The 21,647-nt window shown below is 41.5% G+C and overlaps 2 protein-coding genes and 3 pseudogenes across 2 annotated transcripts; 3 read left to right on the forward strand and 2 right to left on the reverse strand.

Moving 5' to 3' along the window:
* The window catches only part of LOC128613813 (E3 ubiquitin-protein ligase UBR2-like), a 6,102-nt pseudogene extending 3,833 nt beyond the window's left edge, over positions 1–2,269 (forward strand).
* A 5,709-nt stretch (positions 2,270–7,978) lies between these two features.
* Positions 7,979–9,797, forward strand: LOC128614057 (uncharacterized). Its single transcript, XM_053635330.1, has 2 exons — positions 7,979–8,811; positions 8,907–9,797. Exons 1-2 carry the CDS (start codon positions 8,036–8,038, stop codon positions 9,418–9,420), a joined length of 1,290 nt encoding a protein of 429 aa, XP_053491305.1. The 5' UTR covers positions 7,979–8,035; the 3' UTR covers positions 9,421–9,797.
* LOC128613830 (uncharacterized) lies at positions 9,629–11,827 on the forward strand. The gene is made up of 4 exons (XM_053634955.1): positions 9,629–9,819; positions 9,876–9,948; positions 10,056–10,203; positions 10,311–11,827. The coding sequence occupies exons 1-4, from the start codon at positions 9,629–9,631 to the stop codon at positions 11,384–11,386; spliced, it is 1,488 nt and encodes a 495-aa protein (XP_053490930.1). The 3' UTR covers positions 11,387–11,827.
* Positions 11,828–12,674: 847 nt separating this feature from the next.
* On the reverse strand, positions 12,675–12,793 carry LOC128614288 (uncharacterized; annotated as a pseudogene).
* Positions 12,794–12,985: 192 nt separating this feature from the next.
* On the reverse strand, positions 12,986–13,104 carry LOC128614295 (uncharacterized; annotated as a pseudogene).
* Positions 13,105–21,647: the final 8,543 nt, after the last annotated feature.

The raw sequence follows: 21,647 nt of genomic DNA on the forward strand, positions 1-21,647 counted from the left end.
GCTCTAAGTGGAGTAAAAACACTGAACTGCTTCATTTTGAAAGTAATATTACACAAATACATTATTATAAGTTGTTTCAAAGCCTAAAAATGTTCAAATTAAAATGTTGATTTTGGCCCAGGAACTCAGGGTTGGCGTGCTGTTTCTCTGGGGAATATAGGGCTATGGGACATAATACTGTGGGAACTTAGGGGTAAGAGGGTTAAGACTGAATGGTTTCAGTGTTTTTTTTTTTGTTTTTGTTTTTTGTGTGTAGTTTTCCTTGGGAATCCAATAAGCTAATTGATGTGCCAGAGGATTACTGTGCACTGATCAACTAGGCTTTCAGCTTCACGTGAGTGTGTGTACTCTGAGTTGCATTCATTTATACCCAGTATCTGCTTAATAGAATAGAATTCTGGTGGACATCTCTAGTTATTGCTTTTGTGTTTATAACCTCCATTGTTTTTGTAGCTGTCTTGAGCTCAAACTCTGTGCTTGGTGTGTGGCATGATGCTGTGATCTCAGAGCAGCTGCTGCCAGACTGAGCTGGAGGGTGAGGACGTTGGAGCGTGTACTGCACACACCTTTGTTTGCTGAGCTGGTGTTAGCATTTTCCTCAGGTTAGAAGGAAGACACATCTGTGTTGATTGCCATGTCTTATAGGTGCATTGCCTGTTTATATCAGGGCTGGGCATTGGTGTGAATTAGTCAGCAATAATCCCTCACACATGGGTTACTCATTTTGGGAAGGAAGCTGTAAAGCTACTAAATAAGAAAAATAACAGCAGCTTGCTAAAAATACTCCAAATAACACTTTAATTTGAAGTTCCATAATAAACTATTTATAAGCAAGGAATACAGTTTATTATTGAAAGAGGATGTAATAATCAATTAACTGGTCAAATATTATGTTACATAACAAGCATTTTCCAAAATGTTTAAAAAAACTACATTCATTTTCTTCATTTATTAATACATGACTTCTTATACTAGTGGGCCTCCACCCTGTCCTAGAAACACTCCATCCTACACAGTTTCAAGCTTCCTTTCCTCCCAACACTCCTCAACATCTCAGTAATCCAGCAATAGGCCTGGAGTTGAGACATTCCTGCCGAATTAACATTTATGGTTGTGAATGTACAGCATTTGTAGGCATTGTCAAGTCCTAGCTTGCAGTACATGAGCCTCTGCTGTCTTTTACAGGGTGAGGGAGAATCAGGTTCTTTTCCTGTACCTCGATGACTATGGAGAACTGTCCAAGGGCTCAGGTGAGAACTCAAACAAGATACTCAACGTGTTTTGTAAAATTTGTGTTTAAACCACTGTTTATCATTCTCTTTCCCTCCCAGATGGAGGAACGCGCTACAGAAAGATTCAGAAGCTCTGGTGCCAGCACAGCATCACCGAGGAGATGGGTCATGCACAGGAAGCTAATCAGACTCTGGAGGACATTGACTGGGAGATCCTGGATTTTCTTGGCTAATGCCAAATCTAAACTAACCAGGGATCTGCACATTTACCTAGAAATAGTGCAGAATCTTGAACATCAATTATTGAAAATGTTGAACATTTCCTTTTTTTTCTTTTTACATTTCAAAATTCTAAAAACTTGTTTATTTCTAATTTTAAATAAAAAAAACTTCTTAATCAAAATAGACAAATGTCATATTCTGAGATATTTCTAAAAGAAGTTCAGTGATCCATAACTAATGGATGCTGTAATGTACAACTGTTCTGAGCACATTTTCTGTTTTTCACTTGCAGCCTACAGCTAAAATCCCCAGTAGTGACTGAACACATCAAATGCTGAGTTTACTTTTACAGTCTTGAATTAACACCTCTGCTAACTGCGTCATCACCTACAGTGCTGAATTGACAGTTTACTTAACAGCCATAATGCTCACTGTTTACAATACGAATTAAAGATTATATAAACCCTGGAATTGTGAATTAAGCACACCTTTGGTTAAAAGATGGGGAAAAAAAGAATTGGTTTATCACTCGTTGGTTTTGTAAATAAGGCTTGGTGAAAATTAGGTTTAAGCTCTGTTTGTGCCACAGGCTATATACCCTTCCTCTAATTTGTTTTCAATGGATGTGTACTGTTTTAGTCTAAGGGCTTTGTTTGCATCTATAATGATTACACAGATAAGACGTTTACCGTTTGTCACTTTCCTTTTTTTTTCTCTCCTTTTTGGATATACCAGTTAAATATGTCACAGTTTAGTCAACTGTAACTCTTTTTGTTCCTGGTTGTTTGGAATCAGTTAATAAACTGTGTTTTTAATATTGTATTTTGTTCATTAGATTATAACAGATTGTGAGGCATTTTTGCTGCGTTTGTTTCTTTATTTTGGAAATTCTCCTTATGTCTCTCTTAATCACACACGGACAAAAACCAAATGTCAGAAATGTTTTACTAATTATTGACCAGCATGCAGGGATGCAAGGAATAAGTTGTTAGACATAACTTCAGTAAGCACTCATGCTGAATGAATAAACACAAACACGCGCATCACCGGAAAGCCTCGACCATTACAGCTCTGAGACAAAGACAGAAGAAACTAAAACTCCCGCTAAAGCGCTACACCAATTAAATAGCAGCTCGTCCAGGAGCTCCACCAATTAGAGCGTAGCTGCGTTTGTTCGCGAGTTCCGTCTGGAGGTGAAAAGCAACCTTAACGCTCATTACTGCCCCCAAGCGTCACTGCAGTTACTCAACACTCCCACACATTACAGCAGGGGTGTAAAAGATTTTAATGACTTTTTTTTGCAGTAACCTTGGCACCATTTTCAGATCCTTGATGTCAGCTCATCAAGGAACGTTACAAGGAGAGCTGTATTATATGATCTAAGACTAGGTCTGCATCCCACCACACTATTTCCAATATAGCTCCACACATGGAGCAGTGTTTAGATTTTGTGCTGATATAAACTGGAATCAGCTCCCAGTCGATGTTAAATGTGCCACAGATGAAAATATCTTTAAATCTAGATTAAATACATTTTTTTTCATGTGCCTACACATAATCTAGGCTTGCACTTTATGTTCATATTGCACTATATTCTTTGCACTATGATTTATGAATTTTATTTGATTTCATTTAGACCTTTAAGGAGTATTACTAATTTTTTTTATTTCACACTCCTTTCAGTCTAACTTCGCATTTGCTTCACTCTCAGTTTACACTCACATCACTTTCGCTTCTCTTTTGTTGCTGTCAGATCCTAATGTGACTGAGATCATTAAAAGTGTCTAATTAAAGTCAGAATGATTTCCCCCTTTTCCAATAAAATAAAAAGTCACACATACTTGTTTAATCAGCTTAAAAAAACAGTTTCGCCCCAGAGGGCAGGGCATTTCCCACAAACTGAAACTGACTTTTCACCAAAGAGCTGCTGCTTCTCATCCTTCTGCTACTAAAAGAAAGCAGTTTTTAGTGTGAAATATGAGCTCATTAGGTTTAAAACCATCCTGATGACAAAAACATCTCAGAATGAGAATCACACTCAATGACAAACCAGCGGAAAGCATCGAGTGATCAACTTTACACCAAACATAATGGAGAGTTTCATATTTTTAATATTAAACATTTAAATATTTGGATATTTTAACATTTTGAATGGTTGTATTTTGTCTCTTCATTATTAAACAAACATACATTGTGTTTCAAACATATGCAGTTTGGTGTCTTATTCACTGCATGACTTTTTATTATGTAATAGTAAATTCATGATCTTGTTTTTGGTTCAGAAGTTTCCAAATTCTGATGTCACCCTGGTAACTCTGCTGTTCAACCGACCTTCTCCCTCTTTCTTGTTCATGTTTTTTGCCTGGTGATTTGGATGTGTTTGCCACATACACCTACGTGCAACTGGCCTTTGCGTGTGAGGCAAACAGGATAACCACTACACTACAGAAACCACGACAGGGCAGCCCTTTGGCTGTTGCCTATGGTCTTCTGATGAGAAGAGCACATACTTAAACTTTTGTTCACCACGGATACACGGATTGTAACTTGAAGGTTCAAGTGCTACTTTGTGGTAGTTGGCACAAAAGGAAGCAATCATCTACCTGAAAATAAATTGGTCAACTGAATGTGCCATAGTCTTCTCTGTAGGCCTCTTAGATCTCTTTCTGCTTCCCACTTGTATTGATAGTGGTTCTTTGCTGTTTGTAAACACATCATTATCCATCAGGGCACGTTTGACCCGTGAACAGAGGAGAAACTGTAATAAGATGGGGTCTCTCCATGTCTGTCTTTTGTTAGCGACAAGCTAGCATGCAAACTGTGATGAGAGGTGTACATTTTCTGCAATCAGCCATCTATATAGTCAATGTTTTATATTTAATAAGCAAATATGTCTATATGCTGATTGGTCTTAAGCAGGGTTGTCCAATCTTCAGGTTTTCGTTCCAATCTAGCAGGAGCCACACCTGATTCCAATTGTTTGATCTGCTGATCTTGGCTTTCAATAGACTAAAGTGTGGCTTCTGCTTGTTTAGAATGAAAACCTGCAACCACACTGGCCTATTCTGGATAAGACTGGACAACCCTGATCTAAAGCAAATAACCACTAAGTTAAGTGCCACTTTGTGAGTTCAGAATCGGTCATGCTGACTCGACGTCACTCGATGAACAGGGAAGGAACTGGTAGATGAGAAGACTTCCCACTGTTGACGAATGGCAATTTCAAGTTGAGGGTGCGTTTTCTTTGCGTTTTCCTGCTTGGAGGTGGGGAATTACAAGCTGCAACCTCGAGTCAAGCGCATCATTACTCTTGTCTTCTTGATGAAGGAAAGAGCCAGGCTTCCACGTTCAGTGGAAAAGCAGAGACTGCCTGTGATTTTGCAAGCAGCTGTTATCTGCCTTGCTACAAAAGGCTCAGTGGAAGGGAAACCGCTCCCAGCCTTTTCCGGGCGTAGACCTCTTGCTGATAGGTGAACTTGGTGACCAGTACTTTACGGAAAATTTTCCAGTCCCGTTCAGACTCTTATTGAGCAACGAAAGAGCCAGGCTTCCACTTTATGTGGAAAACCAGAGACTCCCTTTCATTTTGTAAGCAAATGTTATCTGCTTTGCTACAAAAGCCCAAAAAAAGGAAATCTGCTCTGTTCAAGGTCACGCTTTCTGGCTGTTCCTAGAGGACCTGATCCTACCGTGATGACAACCGGTCAGTTATTAAAGCAAAGTTCAAAAGTTCTAGCTTGTTTCTGCCCGGTCTCGAACCAGGGACCTTTCGCGCGGGAGCCGAAAATAGTTATGCTTAACTTTCCCCGTTCATTCTCTCATTCGCGATATACTTTTCGCCACATGTTGAATCCATGGCGCTGTTCCGAGGCTTGGTTTTTATCACTACAGATGACTATATTTTAAGATCTCGCGAATAAACTATACTTTATCGGCTTTATTTTTTCGGCTTTCTTCTCTTTTTGTTTAGGTCTCTTTTTCTTCCAGACGTCGAATTAACATTCATCGTTTTACCTGAGAAAAAAAGCGCAATTAGGGTGCAGGTAAAGTGAACTGTGCACTTACATTTACATTTATTCATTTAGCAGACGCTTTTAACCAAAGCGACTTACAAATGACAAAATGACATTTACTCAAAAGAAACATCGGTATATTATGAATATCATTTGAATGGTTTGTAACTATATATGTAGGGTCAATTCAGGAATGTCATTATACGTTTGTATGCCGAGTGAAATTTCTATTGTCTTCTGTTCAGTGTCTGTTGTTTGTTCAGTAGTCAAACACACAGTAAAATAAAGTCTTTTGGTAACAAGTGAGCAGATCACACAATTATTTTAGATTAGGTTAGAATATATTAGAGTAGATGTGTATCTTTTCAATAGTTGTATAATTAAATGTTGGGTCATTGATCTTTTAATCTAACATGAAACCTGTCAAGTCATTTTAAAAGAATCAGTTACCATAATTTTACTTTACAAAACATTAGCATAACTATGTAAATGCTTTTATATATTTATTTATGTCAATTGTTCATGTCTATGGGTACTATTCAGGCTATCAGCATGAAGAAAAAAAAAATTCCCTGGGAAAATCAACGTGTCCTTCAGGAGAGGCCCATCAGGTCATTTACTTCGGGGCTCATCTGAAGAGGCAAGACGCATTAAAGACAATCCTTCTTTGCAAGAGAAGTCAACACCTCAAAGAGAAGATGTGGTAAGGAACAATGCCCGTTCTATTGTTTTACAGAGGGGAGGGGATGTTTCAGACGAGCAAGAAGTGTTAGGAGAATACATTCTTCAGTTTGGGAAGTACAAAGGGAGGTCCTTCCGGTGGCTAGTGGAGAATGATATTGGCTACACTTTGTACTTGTCCAGTAAGGTTGATGAGGAAGAACAGGCTGGGCAGTTCAACCCAGATGGTCATTGCAAGGAGAGCCTCCTTTCCTTTCTTGAATATTCAAGATGCTTTAAGGAAATTGAGGATCTCCGGCGATATCTTTCAGAGAGACCAGACCCAGTGCCAGTTTTGTCAGATGATGACAATGTTGTTGGATTTGGGGCACGAGCACAAGACACCTGGAGGAAGATCTGGAATACCAGGGCTGATGGGTATGCTGCCTTTATAATGGGGAAGAGCTGTGTTCCTGGAAGTAAAATGTACCGCTTGCAGCAATATCTTTTAAAGCAGAAAAAACAGGTGACCACAGCCCCTTCTGCTACACCTTCACCCTCACCATCAACTCCCTCTGCAACATCCACTTCACGCCTTTCCTCTGATTATCCAGGTGAGTAAACCACATTTATATTTGTTTATATTGCTTCTTACAGTCTACTGATGTATTTGTTTCATTTCACAGTAATGGAGGAAGATGAGGAACTGGAGAAGATGATGCTTTGTCTGTCTCCACCCAAAAGTCCTACACAGCAGAGTAAGTGAACCAAGAGGCTGCATTAATGTCATGTCTGTTATGTCCAGAATTATCTAGTTCAACCTGTTTATGGCATATTAAATTGCACATACTAGAGTTATACTAAACAAATTCTATTGTATATTTCAGAGTCACCTGCAGCCACTGGGTGTCCAGTCTTGTTCACAACAAGAGGGTATTTTCCACATCAGTTTTGGAGGAGTATCCTATTACCCACAGATTTATCCTTCATAACTCTTTTCACACCTTTTTTATTGTTTTGGCAGTGTTCTTGCCTGTTCTAAAACTTGTGTTCTTTTGTTATACTAACTATTGGTAAAGGTTGACCATACCAGTGATGAGGGTGAGTGCACTTCATGAATATTATGCATGCTGTTTAACATGTTTGTATTGTCTACTCAAAGCTTTACCCGTTTTTAAAGATTAAACTTTCAAATTAGGGTCAATTTGTGATCATTTTAATTTTTTAAATAATCTGTACAACTCAATCATATAGGTGAACATTATTTGAACGTGCATGAATGGAATTTTTAAATAAATATTCTATTGATGTAAGTTCTAACTGATCTAACAAAAGAAAAGACAGGTAAAGACATCTCATTCATGTCATTTACATGAATGTTTTATTAATTTTTTAACTTATTGTTCCATGCAGTTCTGCCACAGCCAACACCACATGTGGTCTGCCATCCTCACATACCACCACCTTCTGTGCCTAGCACTTCCTCGCAGAGTAAAGCCCCTGCATCACTTCCCCACAGTACCACCACTAGCTGCACAGTCAGTACCTACAGCACCTCCAACAGCTGCTGCGCAGTCAGTACCTACAGCACCTCCAACAGCTGCTGTGAAGTCAGTACCTGCTGAACATGCACCAGTGCCCTCCACACAGACAGATGCCCCTGTATTCAGTTGCATCCAAGATATTAACTGCTGGAACTGCTCCCTCCAGCAAAAAATCTGGATGAAAACAGCGATGGAAGCCATGGGACTCTGGCCAGGATCACGACCCGTGAGACACCTTATGAACATGGTTTCCTTGTGGCGTTATCCTCTTCAGCCTGAGCTTATAGAAACCAACACAGGCCTGCCATCACCAAAATACTTCCATCTCCATCCATTCTTCTTCTGGAAACCGGAGCACAGTATTATGGAAAAGCTCAGGAACAATTACATCCTGCCTTGTATTTACAGCTGTCCACATCCTCAGGTTGTTTCCTCTGGTGTGGGAAGACCCAGAATGGTTCTTGGTACCAGCGGGCAATATTATATCCTTTCCTCTCGTCTGTGCTGTAAAGCATGCAAAAAATACTGGTTCGCTGATAAACCCCAGTGGCTAGACACGCTACCAAAGCGTTTTACGAACATCTTGCCAGTGATAGATGAACTGCGGTGCTCTGGAAAATCACCAAATGATATGGCCAACCAGCTGTCTGAGGTGCTTCACCTGAAGTACGAAAGAGCCCACCTAGCCTACCTGCTCAGCGTGCAGAACACCAGGGATGCTGAAGCAGGGCTGTATGGACAGAGGACCATCACTGGGGCACTGAGGAAGGATGACACACCAGCACCGTTTGGGGGTTATGAGGACACTGATGGGTGGTATGGGGTGTCTGTGACTGCACACTATGTGGTGGAGTGTCTTCTTCAAGAATATCAGCGGCAGGAGGCAGCTCTCACTCAGGTCCTACAAGGCACTTTTGGACAGGTGTTCAGTTCAGATCACACACGCAAAGTTGCTAGAAAAGTGACTCTCTCATCTGGCACAATGTCATCCTACGCTGTGATGAATGAGAACTGGATGATCCTGTCCTGGGTGATGCTGCAGTCTAAAAGTGAGCGGTCCTTAGAGTCAATGTACTGTGGGCTGGCCAATCACTACAGTGCTGCTGGCATCCCCAAGACCAAGTACCAGTGGGTGGACAGGTATGTATCATCACATCACGCATCACATCAAGTAGTGTATGCGAAGGTAATGAATATATTTAACTGATTTTTTTATTTCCCTTTTGTGTAGTTAGGGACTGCGGTGCCGCTTTCAGAGTCATGGACCCAGCACCTTATGAGCACCTGCAGTGGGATGCCTGGAGGACCACTGAAGCTATCGTGGCAGAGCTTACCTCAGAGAACCTCAAGAATTTGTGTGCCGCTTGCCTGAAATGCAATGAGAACATCCCTGTTAAATTGGACTTATTTCACTGTATGCAGTGGTTCACCAGGGAGTGTGTGTCGGAGCACCATCCTCTGTATAGCTCCTTCTGTCAGTTCCTCTCTGCTGCCTTCTCTGTAGTGGATCAGAGCGACCTGGTGAAACTGAATAATGCATACATATTCTGTGGTATTGTGCCTGCTAATCTCACCAAGCAGCACATCAGACAGCACTGCAGGACAAAAGTGCCAAATCCCAGAGAGCTGGTCCAGAGAGTGGAAGAAGTGCTTCAACATTTCCACCTTGCTAAGGATCCCAACAACATCTTCCTTTTTAAACCCTCCAATGCTAAAGGTGTGGTGGATTCAGCGTGTACACATCCTTAGAGGCTGCCTGAGTGACCCTGAGGTGGAGGAAGGAATCCTCTACAGACACGGGGGAACCTTACAGCTCAATCATGTAAAGGGTGATGGAGCTGCTGTTCCCATTTGGATCCCTGTCAGAGGCACCTCACAGCAGGAGGGGTTTCATTTCCACCAGGCCCAGTGGGTAACAGGCAATCGTGTCTCTCCTGAGCTGTTCCAGGCACAGGGAATGGCTGGGGTGGCACGCTGGAATTATCAGCGGCTGGTGGACCTGAAGCAGCCTGGGGTCATCCTACCTGAAGTGTTTGACCCTGTGTTAATGATGAATTTAAACAGTGCCTCTGTGAGCGTGACAGGACAGCCCAAATATCCAGCCTTGCATATATCCAGCAGGGACACAGGAGAGCGGTTTGGCTTACGGTATGTGGACCCAGGCTGTCGACCAGTGCATTTGACTTTGCCAAACATAAGTGCAGGAAGTCAGCCTTAGGAGATGTGGAGATTCCAGAAGAGTCTTCATCTAGCTTTGAATCCTCAATTCCATCTAAGGTACTCCTTTACACTTTGTTTTTATTTGATAATGGACAAAAAGATTTGTATTACTTCATAATTGATTGTTTTTCTCACTTGCATACACTCATTTTGCTCAATTTCAGGAATGTTTGGATGATTCCTCTTCTGCTGAGACCCCTCTTGCTGCAGAACCAGAGGCCAGCCCACAGACTGTCATCTTTCATCAGTTTTCCAGTCCAAGTCCTGTGACAGTAAAGGAACAAAAGTCTGACGAATTTCTGTTAGATGCAGGTAATTGCATTATTCATACAGGCACTAATGTGTGTAATCTGTCTGTCTCATATATGTACACAAAGACTCAAATACTTTAGTTAAGTAATTTTGTGAATCTCCTCTAGAACTGCTGAGCACACCACCACTGCCTATGGTTGCTTCTCCCCATGCAGCTCGCATTGGACCCATAAAGACAGGTCGTCGAGTCTTTGTGTTGGACCACAACAGATGGACGGATCCAGTGAGAAAGGCCATTGATGGTCTCCTGGCCAAGCACCACGGGAGCAAGGATCTCCTTAAAAGGGTGAATGCTGATTATGCTGCTATGGTACAGAGTGCCTGCACTGACCCCAACAGCCTTCTGCACTCAACCACAAAACAACACATAAACAATTACATAAAACACCTTGCTAAAAAAAAACCCAGAAATGTCTCTCTCAACACCAGCCCAGAAAAGCTCCTGGAGACACAACAGTTATGGCAGCGTCTTAACTCATGCAGTGAAACCATCAGTGTCCCAGTGACGATACTGCCACCCGCTCAGTTCAATCCACCTGCAAAGAGTGTTCCTGAAGACGTCCCTCTGACACAGGCAGCAGTTGAGAAGATGGTTAAAGACATCCTAGAGAAGCAGCAGGCAGCCCTGCAACAACAACAGCAGCAGCAGCAGACACCAAAAAAACAAATTAGATCCTGTTTAGCTTGTGGTCAGCCAAAGTCTCGTTATCTGGGTGATGGCTCCTCAGTGCATTTCTTTTATCAGGCTGGTGATGTTAAATACTTCTACTGCTCCAGGAAAGTCTTTGAGGCATACTCTGCAGAGGGCCCGACCAACCCCAGGATGCCATTTGAAGATTTTGCAGACACTCCCTTCTTTCAGCGGGAGCTTGAGGCCGCTAAGCAGAAGGGGGCAGAGAGGAAGAGGGTGATTGAAGAGAGAGGCAAGAGGAAATCATTAGTGGAGCATCCTTCTAGTCGTCTGTGCAGGTTCTGCCACCAGCCAATAAAACAAGGACCCAATAGCCCTCATATCCACACTGGTTTCCCTGGAGTGGCAGGCAAATACATTTACAGTCCTTCTAAAGTGCTCTCCCTGTATCAAGTACAGGGAATGAATGCAGAGATGGCATGGGCAGAGTTTCAGCGGTCCCCATTCTATGAGGCTGAGAGGGAGAGGTGGATTGTTGAAAAGAGAAAATAACTTTGTTGTGAAACACAGTATTTAAGGTCTGTGCATGGCATGTCTGATTCCAAGCCAAGCACAAGCTTGGATTTTGGTAAATAGTTACAAAGCCACAAACACTGTGTAATACTGTTGTCCACGAATCTCATTCTATTTGTTCTGCTCTCTCTCTCTCTCTCTCTCTACCATTGTGGAATTGTGTACAGACTTTGTATTTTTTTTTATTATTTGTCTGGTGTATTCGTAAATATGTTTTATCTTGCTTGTATTTGTAAATGTTTTAAAACTCTTAGTCCTCATTTGCAATACATTTTCAAAAACTTACTATAACACACTCTGCATATATTATTTAGAAAGTTATTTTAATTTTGACAAACTGTGAATTTCATGTTCTCCTTTAACAGTTAATTTTACACACTGAATGTGTATCAAAATAGTAAATGTTGACAATGCCTCTTTTTTTAAGAAGTTACATAGTTACAATATGTAACAGATAATATAATAAAAATAAACTAAAACATGATCAAAACATCAAAATGTTGTGTGGTGTTTTAATTTTAAATATAAATATTTGAAATAGTAACTACTAATGACAATGTCCACATCAATAATGGCTTATTAATTATCATTTTTACATTTTGCTCACCTTACACAAAGAAAACTCTTATGTTTTAAGAAAACTCTTAAGCCTTTTCTCATTCTCCATCTACCAGTTCCATCAGGACTGTATAAAAGAATCAGGTGTGGCTCCTGCTAGATTGGAACAAAAACCTGAAGACTGGACAACGCTGCTTAAGACCAATCAGCATATAGACATCTTTGCTTATTAAATATAAAACACTGACTATATAGATGGCTGATTGCGGAAAATGTACACCTCTCATCACAGTTTGCATGCTAGCTTGTCGCTAACAGAAGACAGACACGGAGAGACGGCATTTTCGCCCCTGTTCACGGGTCAAACGTGCCCTGATGGATAATGATGTGTTAACAAACAGCAAAGAACCACTAACAACACAAGTGGGAAGCAGAAACAGTTCTAGGAGGCCTGCAGAGAATCCTATGGCACATTCTGTTGACCAATTTATTTTCAGATAGGTGATTCCTTCCTTCTGTGCCAAGTACCATAAAGTACCTCAAGTAGCTACCGGTTTCATTGGCCAGGAATCAAACCCGGGTCAACTGCTTGGAAGGCAGCTTTTTTTTTTTTTTTTTGATTGATCGGGTCCCCTTCAAACCTGTATCCAATCTTTATCCCAAAAGAGGATGTTGTGCAGAGATCATGAAAACACTTATCCAAATACAAAGCTTACAGCACCTAGTATTCCCATTCAGTCTCCCAACCAAGTACTAACCAGGCCCAACTTTGCTTTGCTTCCAAGGTCAGATGAGATCGGGCTTTGTCAGAGTGGTATCGCCGTAAGCAATAGCTGCCCCCAAATGGGGCCTATTTAAATAGTGTAAGCAAACGACTGACTGACTGACTGACTGATTGATTGATTGATTGACTGATTGATTGATTGATTGATTGATTGGGTCGCCTTCAAACCTGTATCCAATCTTTATGCCAAAAGAGGATGTTGTGCAGAGATCATGAAAACACTTATCCAAATAAAAAGCTTACAGCACCTAATATTCCCATTCAGTCTCCCAAGCAAGTACTAACCAGGCCCAACTTTGCTTTGCTTCTGAGGTCAGATGAGATCGGGCTTTGTCAGAGTGGTATCGCCGTAAGCAATAGCTGCCACCAAATGGGGCCTATTTAAATAGTGTAAGCAAACGACTGACTGACTGACTGACGGATTGATTGATTGATTGATTGATTGGGTCCCCTTCAAACCTGTATCCAATCTTTATCCCAAAAGAGGACGTTGTGCAGAGATCATGAAAACACTTATCCAAATAAAAAGCTTACAGCACCTAGTATTCCCATTCAGTCTCCCAAGCAAGTACTAACCCGGCCAACCTTACTGTGATTTCAGCTGTGTGGCAACAGTTCAGGGAAGAAGCACATGTGGGTGTTATGGTCAGGCGTCCATATACTTTTGGTTACATAGTGTATTATGTTTATGCTGTAATGAAGATTCAGTGAACTGCAGGCTGGTGACTGATTTCAGCACCAAGGACAGCACCAGCTGAGGCCTGAGTCACCATGAGAGCCTGAGAGAAACAAGTCTCTCTCTCTCTATTTCTTTATCTCTTTCTGTCTGTCTGTCTGACTGTCTTTCCATCTCTCTTGATCGGTCTCTGTCTCACTCTCTCAGTGTATGTTTGTCTCACTGTCATCTCTATCTCTGTCTCTCACTTTCTGTCTGTCTGTCTGTCTGTCATTCTCTCTCACTTTCTGTCTGTCTGTTTTCTGTCTGTTTTTTTGTTCCGTGCCAACATGTCCATAAAATAAACAAGAAGAATAAACAAGATAAACAAGATTAATAAACAAGATATTGGGGCGGATGGGGGAGGTACTATGAAATGCACAGTTTTGAGACACTATATACATATGCTGTGAACTCAGTACATGTATGTGTTTAGAATGGTAATAGCTTTTGGGGAAAAACTATTCTTAAATCTATTAGTCCTTTTTTTGATGCACCTGTAACGTCTCCTTGAGGGCAACAGATTGAACAGATCAGAGCCAGGGTGAGAGCTGTCCTTAATGATGGTTTTTCCTCTGCTGAGGCAATGGGAGGTGTAAATATCCATCAGGGAGGGCAGAGGTAATAAATACACTTATAAATGTGATTACTTGATGACTGTAGACAAAACTCTATAAATGTGAAATGTTTTGTTGAAGTTCAGATGAAACTCTGATGTACAGAATCTTCAACAGAGTTCTGCAGAAAGATTTTGAATGCCTGTCATTCACCAGAACAAATTTGCAGTTGATCAGTCTGTCTAAAAGAAAAAATCTAAACACACAATATAAAATTCCTGCAGTGTGAATAAAGCCTTTGTATTGCTTTTAGCAGACATGTCTAGTACTCTCGGTTCAATGTACACAATTTACCCCATTTAAATGCATTTTGGAAATTGTTCCACATGGCCTTAAAGTGTGAATATTCACTGTATGCCAAATAAGTAATCAAAGAATGGAACTGAATTTTTTTCTTCTCTAATGGACCATTATTCACAATTATAAAAGATGATGCATCAGGTACAAAGTATCAGGGTTTTTCCCCCCTTTTTTTTCCACAATAGTTGCATGACTTTTGCTAAACCATTTCCACCGTGTGTGTGTGTGTGTGTGTGTGCTACAAATCACTTTGAGGTAAAAATATTTTAAGGAAGCCACTTTCACCTTCCTATAACAATTGGTGATTGGTTTGAGGTGAAGCTTCTTGTCATGTTACTGTGGTCATGGATCACATTGTGGGGATCTCTGTAATGTAACCGTTTCTGTAATTATCCTTACTTGCCTTTGCGCTTTTGTGCTTCTGCATCTTCTGTTGGTGCTTTATTCTGCTTTTTAGGGCCCAATCACCGCTGCTGCAAAGCCCTATTGGATCTGCTCTGTTTACTATTGGGGCAGAGCACTGAAGGTTCAGCGCTTCCGGTGTCCACCGGAGGGCGCATGCACCGGAGGTGCAGGGCCCCATTGTTTTTCTGGTGTTTATTATTTATTTTATTATTTTTTTCATGCATTCTTGCGGTTTTTAAGGGCCTAAACATGGCTGAAAACTCCCAAAACTCAGCAGACGCGCCAGCACCAGTGAAAATGTAACGTACGTTGGGCATGGGCATGGTCGAGGAGCTCCTTAGCACCCCTGAATGCAGGCAAAGGTCGGGATGAAGTTGCTCCGATGTGCACATGATTTACCATATATATATATATATATATATAATATGAGAGAGAGATAGATAGATAGATAGATAGATATGGGGTAATAAAGTGTAAAATATAGATAATTCACAATAATTTAATATCAAATATCAGTTAGATTCAGCTTCGGACACAAGTTCCAGGTACTGATCGAGAAGGAGTGGATCAGCTTTGGACACAAGCTGGCCTCGGTGCGTATGAGCAGTGAGGGCGTAGTTGTGTGTGGGCGTGTGAACGCATGTATATTTAACCCCATCTTTCTCTCTCTCTGTGTTTGTCAGTGTGTCGGCCTTGGAGATGAGAATCACGCCAACTCGGAACGATCCCCTCTCTTTGTGCAGTTCATCGACTGTGTGTGGCAGATGATGAGACAGGTCAGCTACTGATGCTTTACACCACAACACTGTTGAATTCTCCAGTCTGATTGGTCAGAAGGCGTTGGCGACATTTCTGTAACAGAAAGATTCTGATTCCAGCTGCAAGGGAAATTACAGCTTTATAGTGATGTGCTCGTTCTCGTTTCTATAGTAACAGCTCATTGACAGGGTCTAGTATGGCGTACGCAATACATAGTCTAAGCTTAATCGTAAACATATTATAAACATGTTACTTAAAGAAAAAGACGTATGATCATTGTGATCTAGTTAAGATTTAGAAGTTATCTATTTATGCAAGTTTTATGGAAGTAGTCTCCAGTGTCACGGCAGAGAGGACACTGCACTTTCCAGTTTCTCAGTAACATTGCAAGTCTTATTAATTTCAAGAGTTAGGGGGGAAAAAAGAGAGGTTTGTGAGGGAACTATTGTTTTATTTTAATGTTATAAAGTAAGAGATCATAATGAGAACTAACTCTCTTTTCCAGGACATTCCAAATTGTTCTTTGGCTATGCCCCATGTTTGTGCAATGGCTCAGACCGGTTTTTCCTCTTTTCGCAGCTTCAAAATGGCTTGCTTTTCTCCCATAGACAGCTCTCTGGTCTTCATGTCGGTTTATTCTTTTTAACAACAAATGCTGTCTCCACAGGTGAAACCCAGGGCTCAAACCAAGAGAAGACATTCAGAGCTATTCATTCTTTACAGTCAATTTAACAAGGTACACCAGGGCAGCGAGAAAAACCCATCAGTCACTCGTTCCAGTATTTTTGAACAGTTAATGAATAGGGTGGCTTCAAAAAAAAAAGCTGCCATGTTTTAATCTGTTTAACACGTCTAGATGTAAATATGAGGAAACGAAAGCTGAAATTCTGATCTATCGTCTCATATTCGTCTTTTATCTCAAACCCAAATGTCACCGTATAGCAAAAGCAATAGAATTGGCCTTGATGTTCCAATACTTTTGTAAGAAATAAATATAATTTCCGTACTGAACAAAAGTCTGATTATCTGTTTTCTCATCCCCATCCTGGATCGCCCCTACAGCTGCCTGTTTGGTACATTCCTCTACAGCAGTGAGCAGGAGAGAATGGAAAAGGTACGCTCCACATTTCTCCACTAATGGGCGGAGGCTTTCCAGCCTGTTTGATTTTTCTGAATGGAAATGAATTTGTCTAAGTGTATTATGACTTGTCTCTCTGTCTCTGTCTCTCTCTCTCTCTCCTCTTTTGTTTTTAGGAAGTACAGGGTAGAACGGTCACTGTAGTCCTACATTAACAGTCAGCCGGAGGACTTCACTAACCCCTTCTATGTGGACTGTAAAAACCAGGTGCTGTATCCACTGGCCAGTCTCACACATCTGGAGCTCTGGATGGGTTATTATGTGCGCTGGAACCCACGCATGAGACCACAGGTGCTTATACTGCAAACCACACTCTATGAAATTATGGGGAAATGCTCAAAAATAGTGCTTCCAATATATACCAAAATACCTAGTTACTTGTATAACTGAACAGTGTCACTTCAGACACATGATGAATGTCCCTTTTTATTACTAGATGTTTCTGGGTTTTAACACCAAGTTTGCTTTAAAAAAACAAAACCATTTGTATCAGCACAAAGCTAAAAAAACACAAAAGCTGGAGTAATGGGTCAGTAAGCATAAAAAGTGCCGTACACAGTGGAACTGGACACACGAGGATCTCTGACACTGTTGACTCTTCAGTGGTTCCATTTTCAGTTCTAGTTTGTAGGTACAGGTTTCAGTCTTCAACAACATTGTAGTTTTCTTTTTAAAATGCACTCCTTGGTTGTGCTCACTGCATTACGAACTCAAATCCAACATTGTGAGATTTTTTTTAAAAATGTGTTGAAATGGAGTTTTCTTGTGATTCCTCTATATTCCTGTATATTTCATGATTGGCTGGTTAGAAAACTACATGAACGTACAGGTGTTCCTAATAAAGTGGACGGTGAGTGAACATGACGTGGCTGAAACGATTTCCAAAGCACTTCAGGAGCAGCTAGCGATAAAGATTAAGGTTACACCGGCTTGATGATTGATCTTTTAATAATGATACATAAATAAATAGAAAGCGAATGGAATGATTTAGAAAATCGGTGTCCCAAAACGAAACTGATGTTTGTGTGCTTTGTTGATTCTTATGTAGATGCCGCTCCATCAGAATTTGAGAGAGTTATTGTTTTTGCGTGAAGAACGTGGAGGAGCTCCAGAGAGAGGCCACGTCATCCTGCTCCATCTCCTCATCCTCAGAGCATACTTCTCCCTCCTCACATAGTGGTACACCACTTCACACTGCCGTCTAAATACACACACACACATTTAAGAGCACACACTGTCTTTACTCAATGAATACACTCTCAGGCACAAGTATGGAGTGAATGAGTATGAAATAAATACCGATGAAATAAGAGTGATTATAGATGGAGCAGATGGACTGAAAATGAACTCCCAAACCTACTGCCAGTTTGTAGAAGATCCTTTCTTCAAGCAATGGTACAGGAAGATGTCAGCAACGTTCAAGAAGACCATGATCTTTATGCAGGGCAATGCTCCATTCAGCTAAAATGGATCATGAACAGATCAAGAAATTGACATTCAACGGATGGAAGGCTCATGGCGGTTATTGAAAAGAAGGGTGGCTACATTCATCACTGAATAGCTTTGAAGGGCCAAAATAGTTCATTGTTAGTTCATTGAATAACTTCCTGAGAAATTACATTTTTTCTTAGTTAAACCTTCTATTTTGTTGGGAAAGAAACATTTAGGATCAACTGAGACCACTGTATTTGTTCACCAATCAAATTAAGCTGAGAAGTACCATTTTCCAAGTGTTTGGGTTTTTTTTCTTTTTACAGGCCTAGTTAAATAAATTGGAATATAGAAGTGCAGTAGAAACGATAAACCGGACTGAATGCACGTTTTTAAAACGACTATAGTTGTGTATCCGTGGATTGCAGGTGTGAAAAAGTGAAAAACTGAAATCTGACTGAAGCGAATGTAGTTCAGTTCAGTCTGAAGTTGGAGAGGAAACATTCGCACTCGGTAATTTAGTTTTGTAATGCCACACAGATCAAAAGGTCTGTTAGAAATTATATATCAGAGCTACAAACCCCACCCTGCGCCGCTGTACGAGGCGACTCAACACTGCCATCTTGTGTTTGTGTGTATGTGTTGCTGTGTTCACGAGGCAGTTTTGCTTAGTTTTTTCTTTAAGGTTTAATGTTCTATATTATTGTGAGTGTGTGTTTATGTATTTTAGTGTGAGCTGTAGTTTTGTTTTGTAATTTTACGTGTTTTATTTCTTCCTCCCTGATTTCTGCACTGCACAGTGTATTATTAGAAACAGGGCTTCTCTGTGTAAGAGAACAGTTGTTTTGTGTTTTTAACAGCAAGTTATATCGCTTTTTGTGAACCGTTATGTGTGCAGGAGGCGGTTCAGCTGGACGGAGAGATCCTGCATGCGCTGTTGAAGCAAGTGTGTCCTGTGGCGTATCGGCACCTGGACAAGCACAAGATCGAGCCGGTGCTCTACATGATGGAGTGGTTCATGTGCACCTTCTCCAGAACTCTGCCCTGGGCCTCAATCCTCCGAGTGTGGGACATGTTCCTGTGTGATGGTCAGACACAAACACACACTTGTCCTTCTTCTCTTTCTGTGTTGAGTCGTTCCTGTTGAAATGTATATTCTCTCTCTCGTTCTTTCTTTGTGTAGGAGTGAAAATGATATTCCGTGTGGGTTTGGAGTTGTTGACGTCCATGCTGGGTACTCGGGATAAGCTCAAGGCCTGTCCGGGTCAGTATGAGACCATGGAGGTCCTCAGAGCGATTGAGCCCAGATACATGCAGGAGGGCTTCTTAGTGCTCCAGGTAACACAACAGAGAGAAGGAGGAGGAGGAGGAGGATGATGGGTCTCTCACTACTGTAACATTTCCTGTCATTACTGTAACTATGCGAGTCCATGCCATGGTGATCAAGCATGTTTTATCCATCATCACCTTCGTATTTCTACAAAATTAGCGTTCATAAATATTTATCATTGTCTTTTACATGACGTTGTAATGAAGCCCATTCTAACACATTAAGTACAGCAGAATGACATTCTATTCCAGTACGTTTTTTTGACTGTTGATTTTTGCTGTAGGTTCTGGAGTTGCAGGTATCGGCACAGGATGTGGAACGTGAGCAACGCACGCAGCTGAAGCGCTGGAAGAAGAAGCGCAGCAAGCCCAGCCCCAAACTCCCTCAGAGAATGCACAGTGCTCGCGCCATCATGACCACCGAGCCTCATACACACCAAGACCTCCGCCAGAAACCCACCATTATGGTCCAGTACCCATCGATCCCTGAGGAAAAGTCCGAGCCGAACCTCAGGAAGAAGAGAGGGAGCCTGAAGAAAAACCAAGCCCTCATTCCTAACCCCTACGCTCTACCTGGCGAGTCTAAACCTAGTCAGATATTGGACATACAGCTTCTGAACCAGGAAAATCTAAATCTTGTACTTCCAAATCCACCATCACATCCACCACGGCTCCCTACAATGCAGGAAAATCAGGTCAAAGAGACGAGCACTTCTACAGAGCGACTCGTGCATCGTCCTCGAATTCCTCCATCGATAAGAAACCCGCGGAATCTATCCCTCTGCAACATCTATCCCTCCTAACTGCTCCTGTACACGGATCACCTTCAGCGTGGCGTCCTCACCTGCTGAAACGTCCTCCTGTCCAATCCAGAGAACCTGACCATGATGAGCTCCCTAATAATACAGAAAACTCAGCCACCATTTTGGATCCATCTACAGACTCAAGCCCTCTGCTTACGCACAACGCACCTGCCACCCACGACTCGCCTGCTGCTCCCGAGTACAAAAACAACACGCTGCGCAACTCCAGACAGAGCATTAACAGCTCAGAGGACACGTACCTGTAACTCGCTCACTGTCGCCACCTGGTGGCTAGGAGGAACAGGAAGCGGAGAAATATTTACATTATTTTTACATTCAGAAGCTAATTTGAGTTAGAGAAGGGGTTTGGTTTTTGCATAACCCATGTTGGTTCTTAACCTGTGACAATTTACACATTTAATCACTCTTAAACAAATGATTTGTCTTCAGATCAAATTTACACAATTCACCCCAGAGGCAGTTCACCCCAGAGGCAAATTTGCAAACTTGTATTTCATTATTCCCTACAGGAAGAAACTCCGAGAGGTCAATTAAGGGTCAGTGGAGAGTCAGAGAAAATCCCAGAAAAATACTGTATCCTCAGCACCTCACACGCTGCCATCTTAGTGTCACTGCGGTGCTGAGAATGCTCCACCACCCTAATGAACCCTAATGGTCTAATCAGTTTTCCTTTCCATTAATGGATGGTGTAGAGAACGGCTAACGAATTGTGCCTAGCATCAGACGAGTTACAGTCACTAGTGTACTTCAGTAACGTAGATTTACACTCTGACTCGCCTTATGGGACCAAACAAAATACATTACTGGAACTTTGACATGCGTGTCCCTAAATCTGATGGGAAGTGGAGAGTCACGCTACTGTAGGACCAACTCTTAACTCTCAAATCCAGAGCAGAATGTGAGGTTCTGAGGTTTTTACATCTGAGGCTGCTCATCTGAGGATCTACCTCTGAAAGATCTGCATCTGTGGCTCTACCTCTGAGGTTCTATGTCCGAGTCTCTGCATCTGAGGCTGTATATCCGAAGCTGTACATCTGTGGCTGTACATCTGAGGATCTCCCTCTGAGGCTGTTTGTCTAGGACTGTACATCTGTGGCTCTGCGTCTGAGGATCTATGTTTGCGACTGTGCACGTCTGAGGTGTGGGGGCGGTCCGTCTGAGGCTCTGAGTTCAAGGCTTTACATTTGAGGCCCTTCCTTTGAGTCTGCTGTCTGTGTTTCTGTTACTCTCTCATTTGGCTCATGTGAGGTCATTTTAACCATTTTATGTTTGTACATTAATGGGATTGGTTAGAACTGCACAGTGGGCGTGTGCGAATATTCAGTTTTCATATCGCTAATGTATATGGTACATTATATCGAACAGCGCAAAACTATTAAA

The sequence above is a fragment of the Ictalurus furcatus genome, chromosome 10 (assembly GCF_023375685.1).
Source record: "Ictalurus furcatus strain D&B chromosome 10, Billie_1.0, whole genome shotgun sequence".
Lineage (NCBI taxonomy): Eukaryota > Metazoa > Chordata > Actinopteri > Siluriformes > Ictaluridae > Ictalurus > Ictalurus furcatus.

Bases quoted from the DNA above. Each gene is read 5' to 3' on its own strand.
- LOC128614057 (XM_053635330.1), top strand. From the start codon at position 8,036: ATGGAAAAGCTCAGGAACAATTACATCCTGCCTTGTATTTACAGCTGT. The intron at 8,812-8,906 runs GTATGTATCATC...TTGTGTAGTTAG, and splicing joins AAGTACCAGTGGGTGGACAG to GGACTGCGGTGCCGCTTTCA.
- LOC128613830 (XM_053634955.1), top strand. From the start codon at position 9,629: ATGGCTGGGGTGGCACGCTGGAATTATCAGCGGCTGGTGGACCTGAAG. The intron at 9,949-10,055 runs GTACTCCTTTAC...GCTCAATTTCAG, and splicing joins AATCCTCAATTCCATCTAAG to GAATGTTTGGATGATTCCTC. The intron at 10,204-10,310 runs GTAATTGCATTA...AATCTCCTCTAG, and splicing joins CGAATTTCTGTTAGATGCAG to AACTGCTGAGCACACCACCA.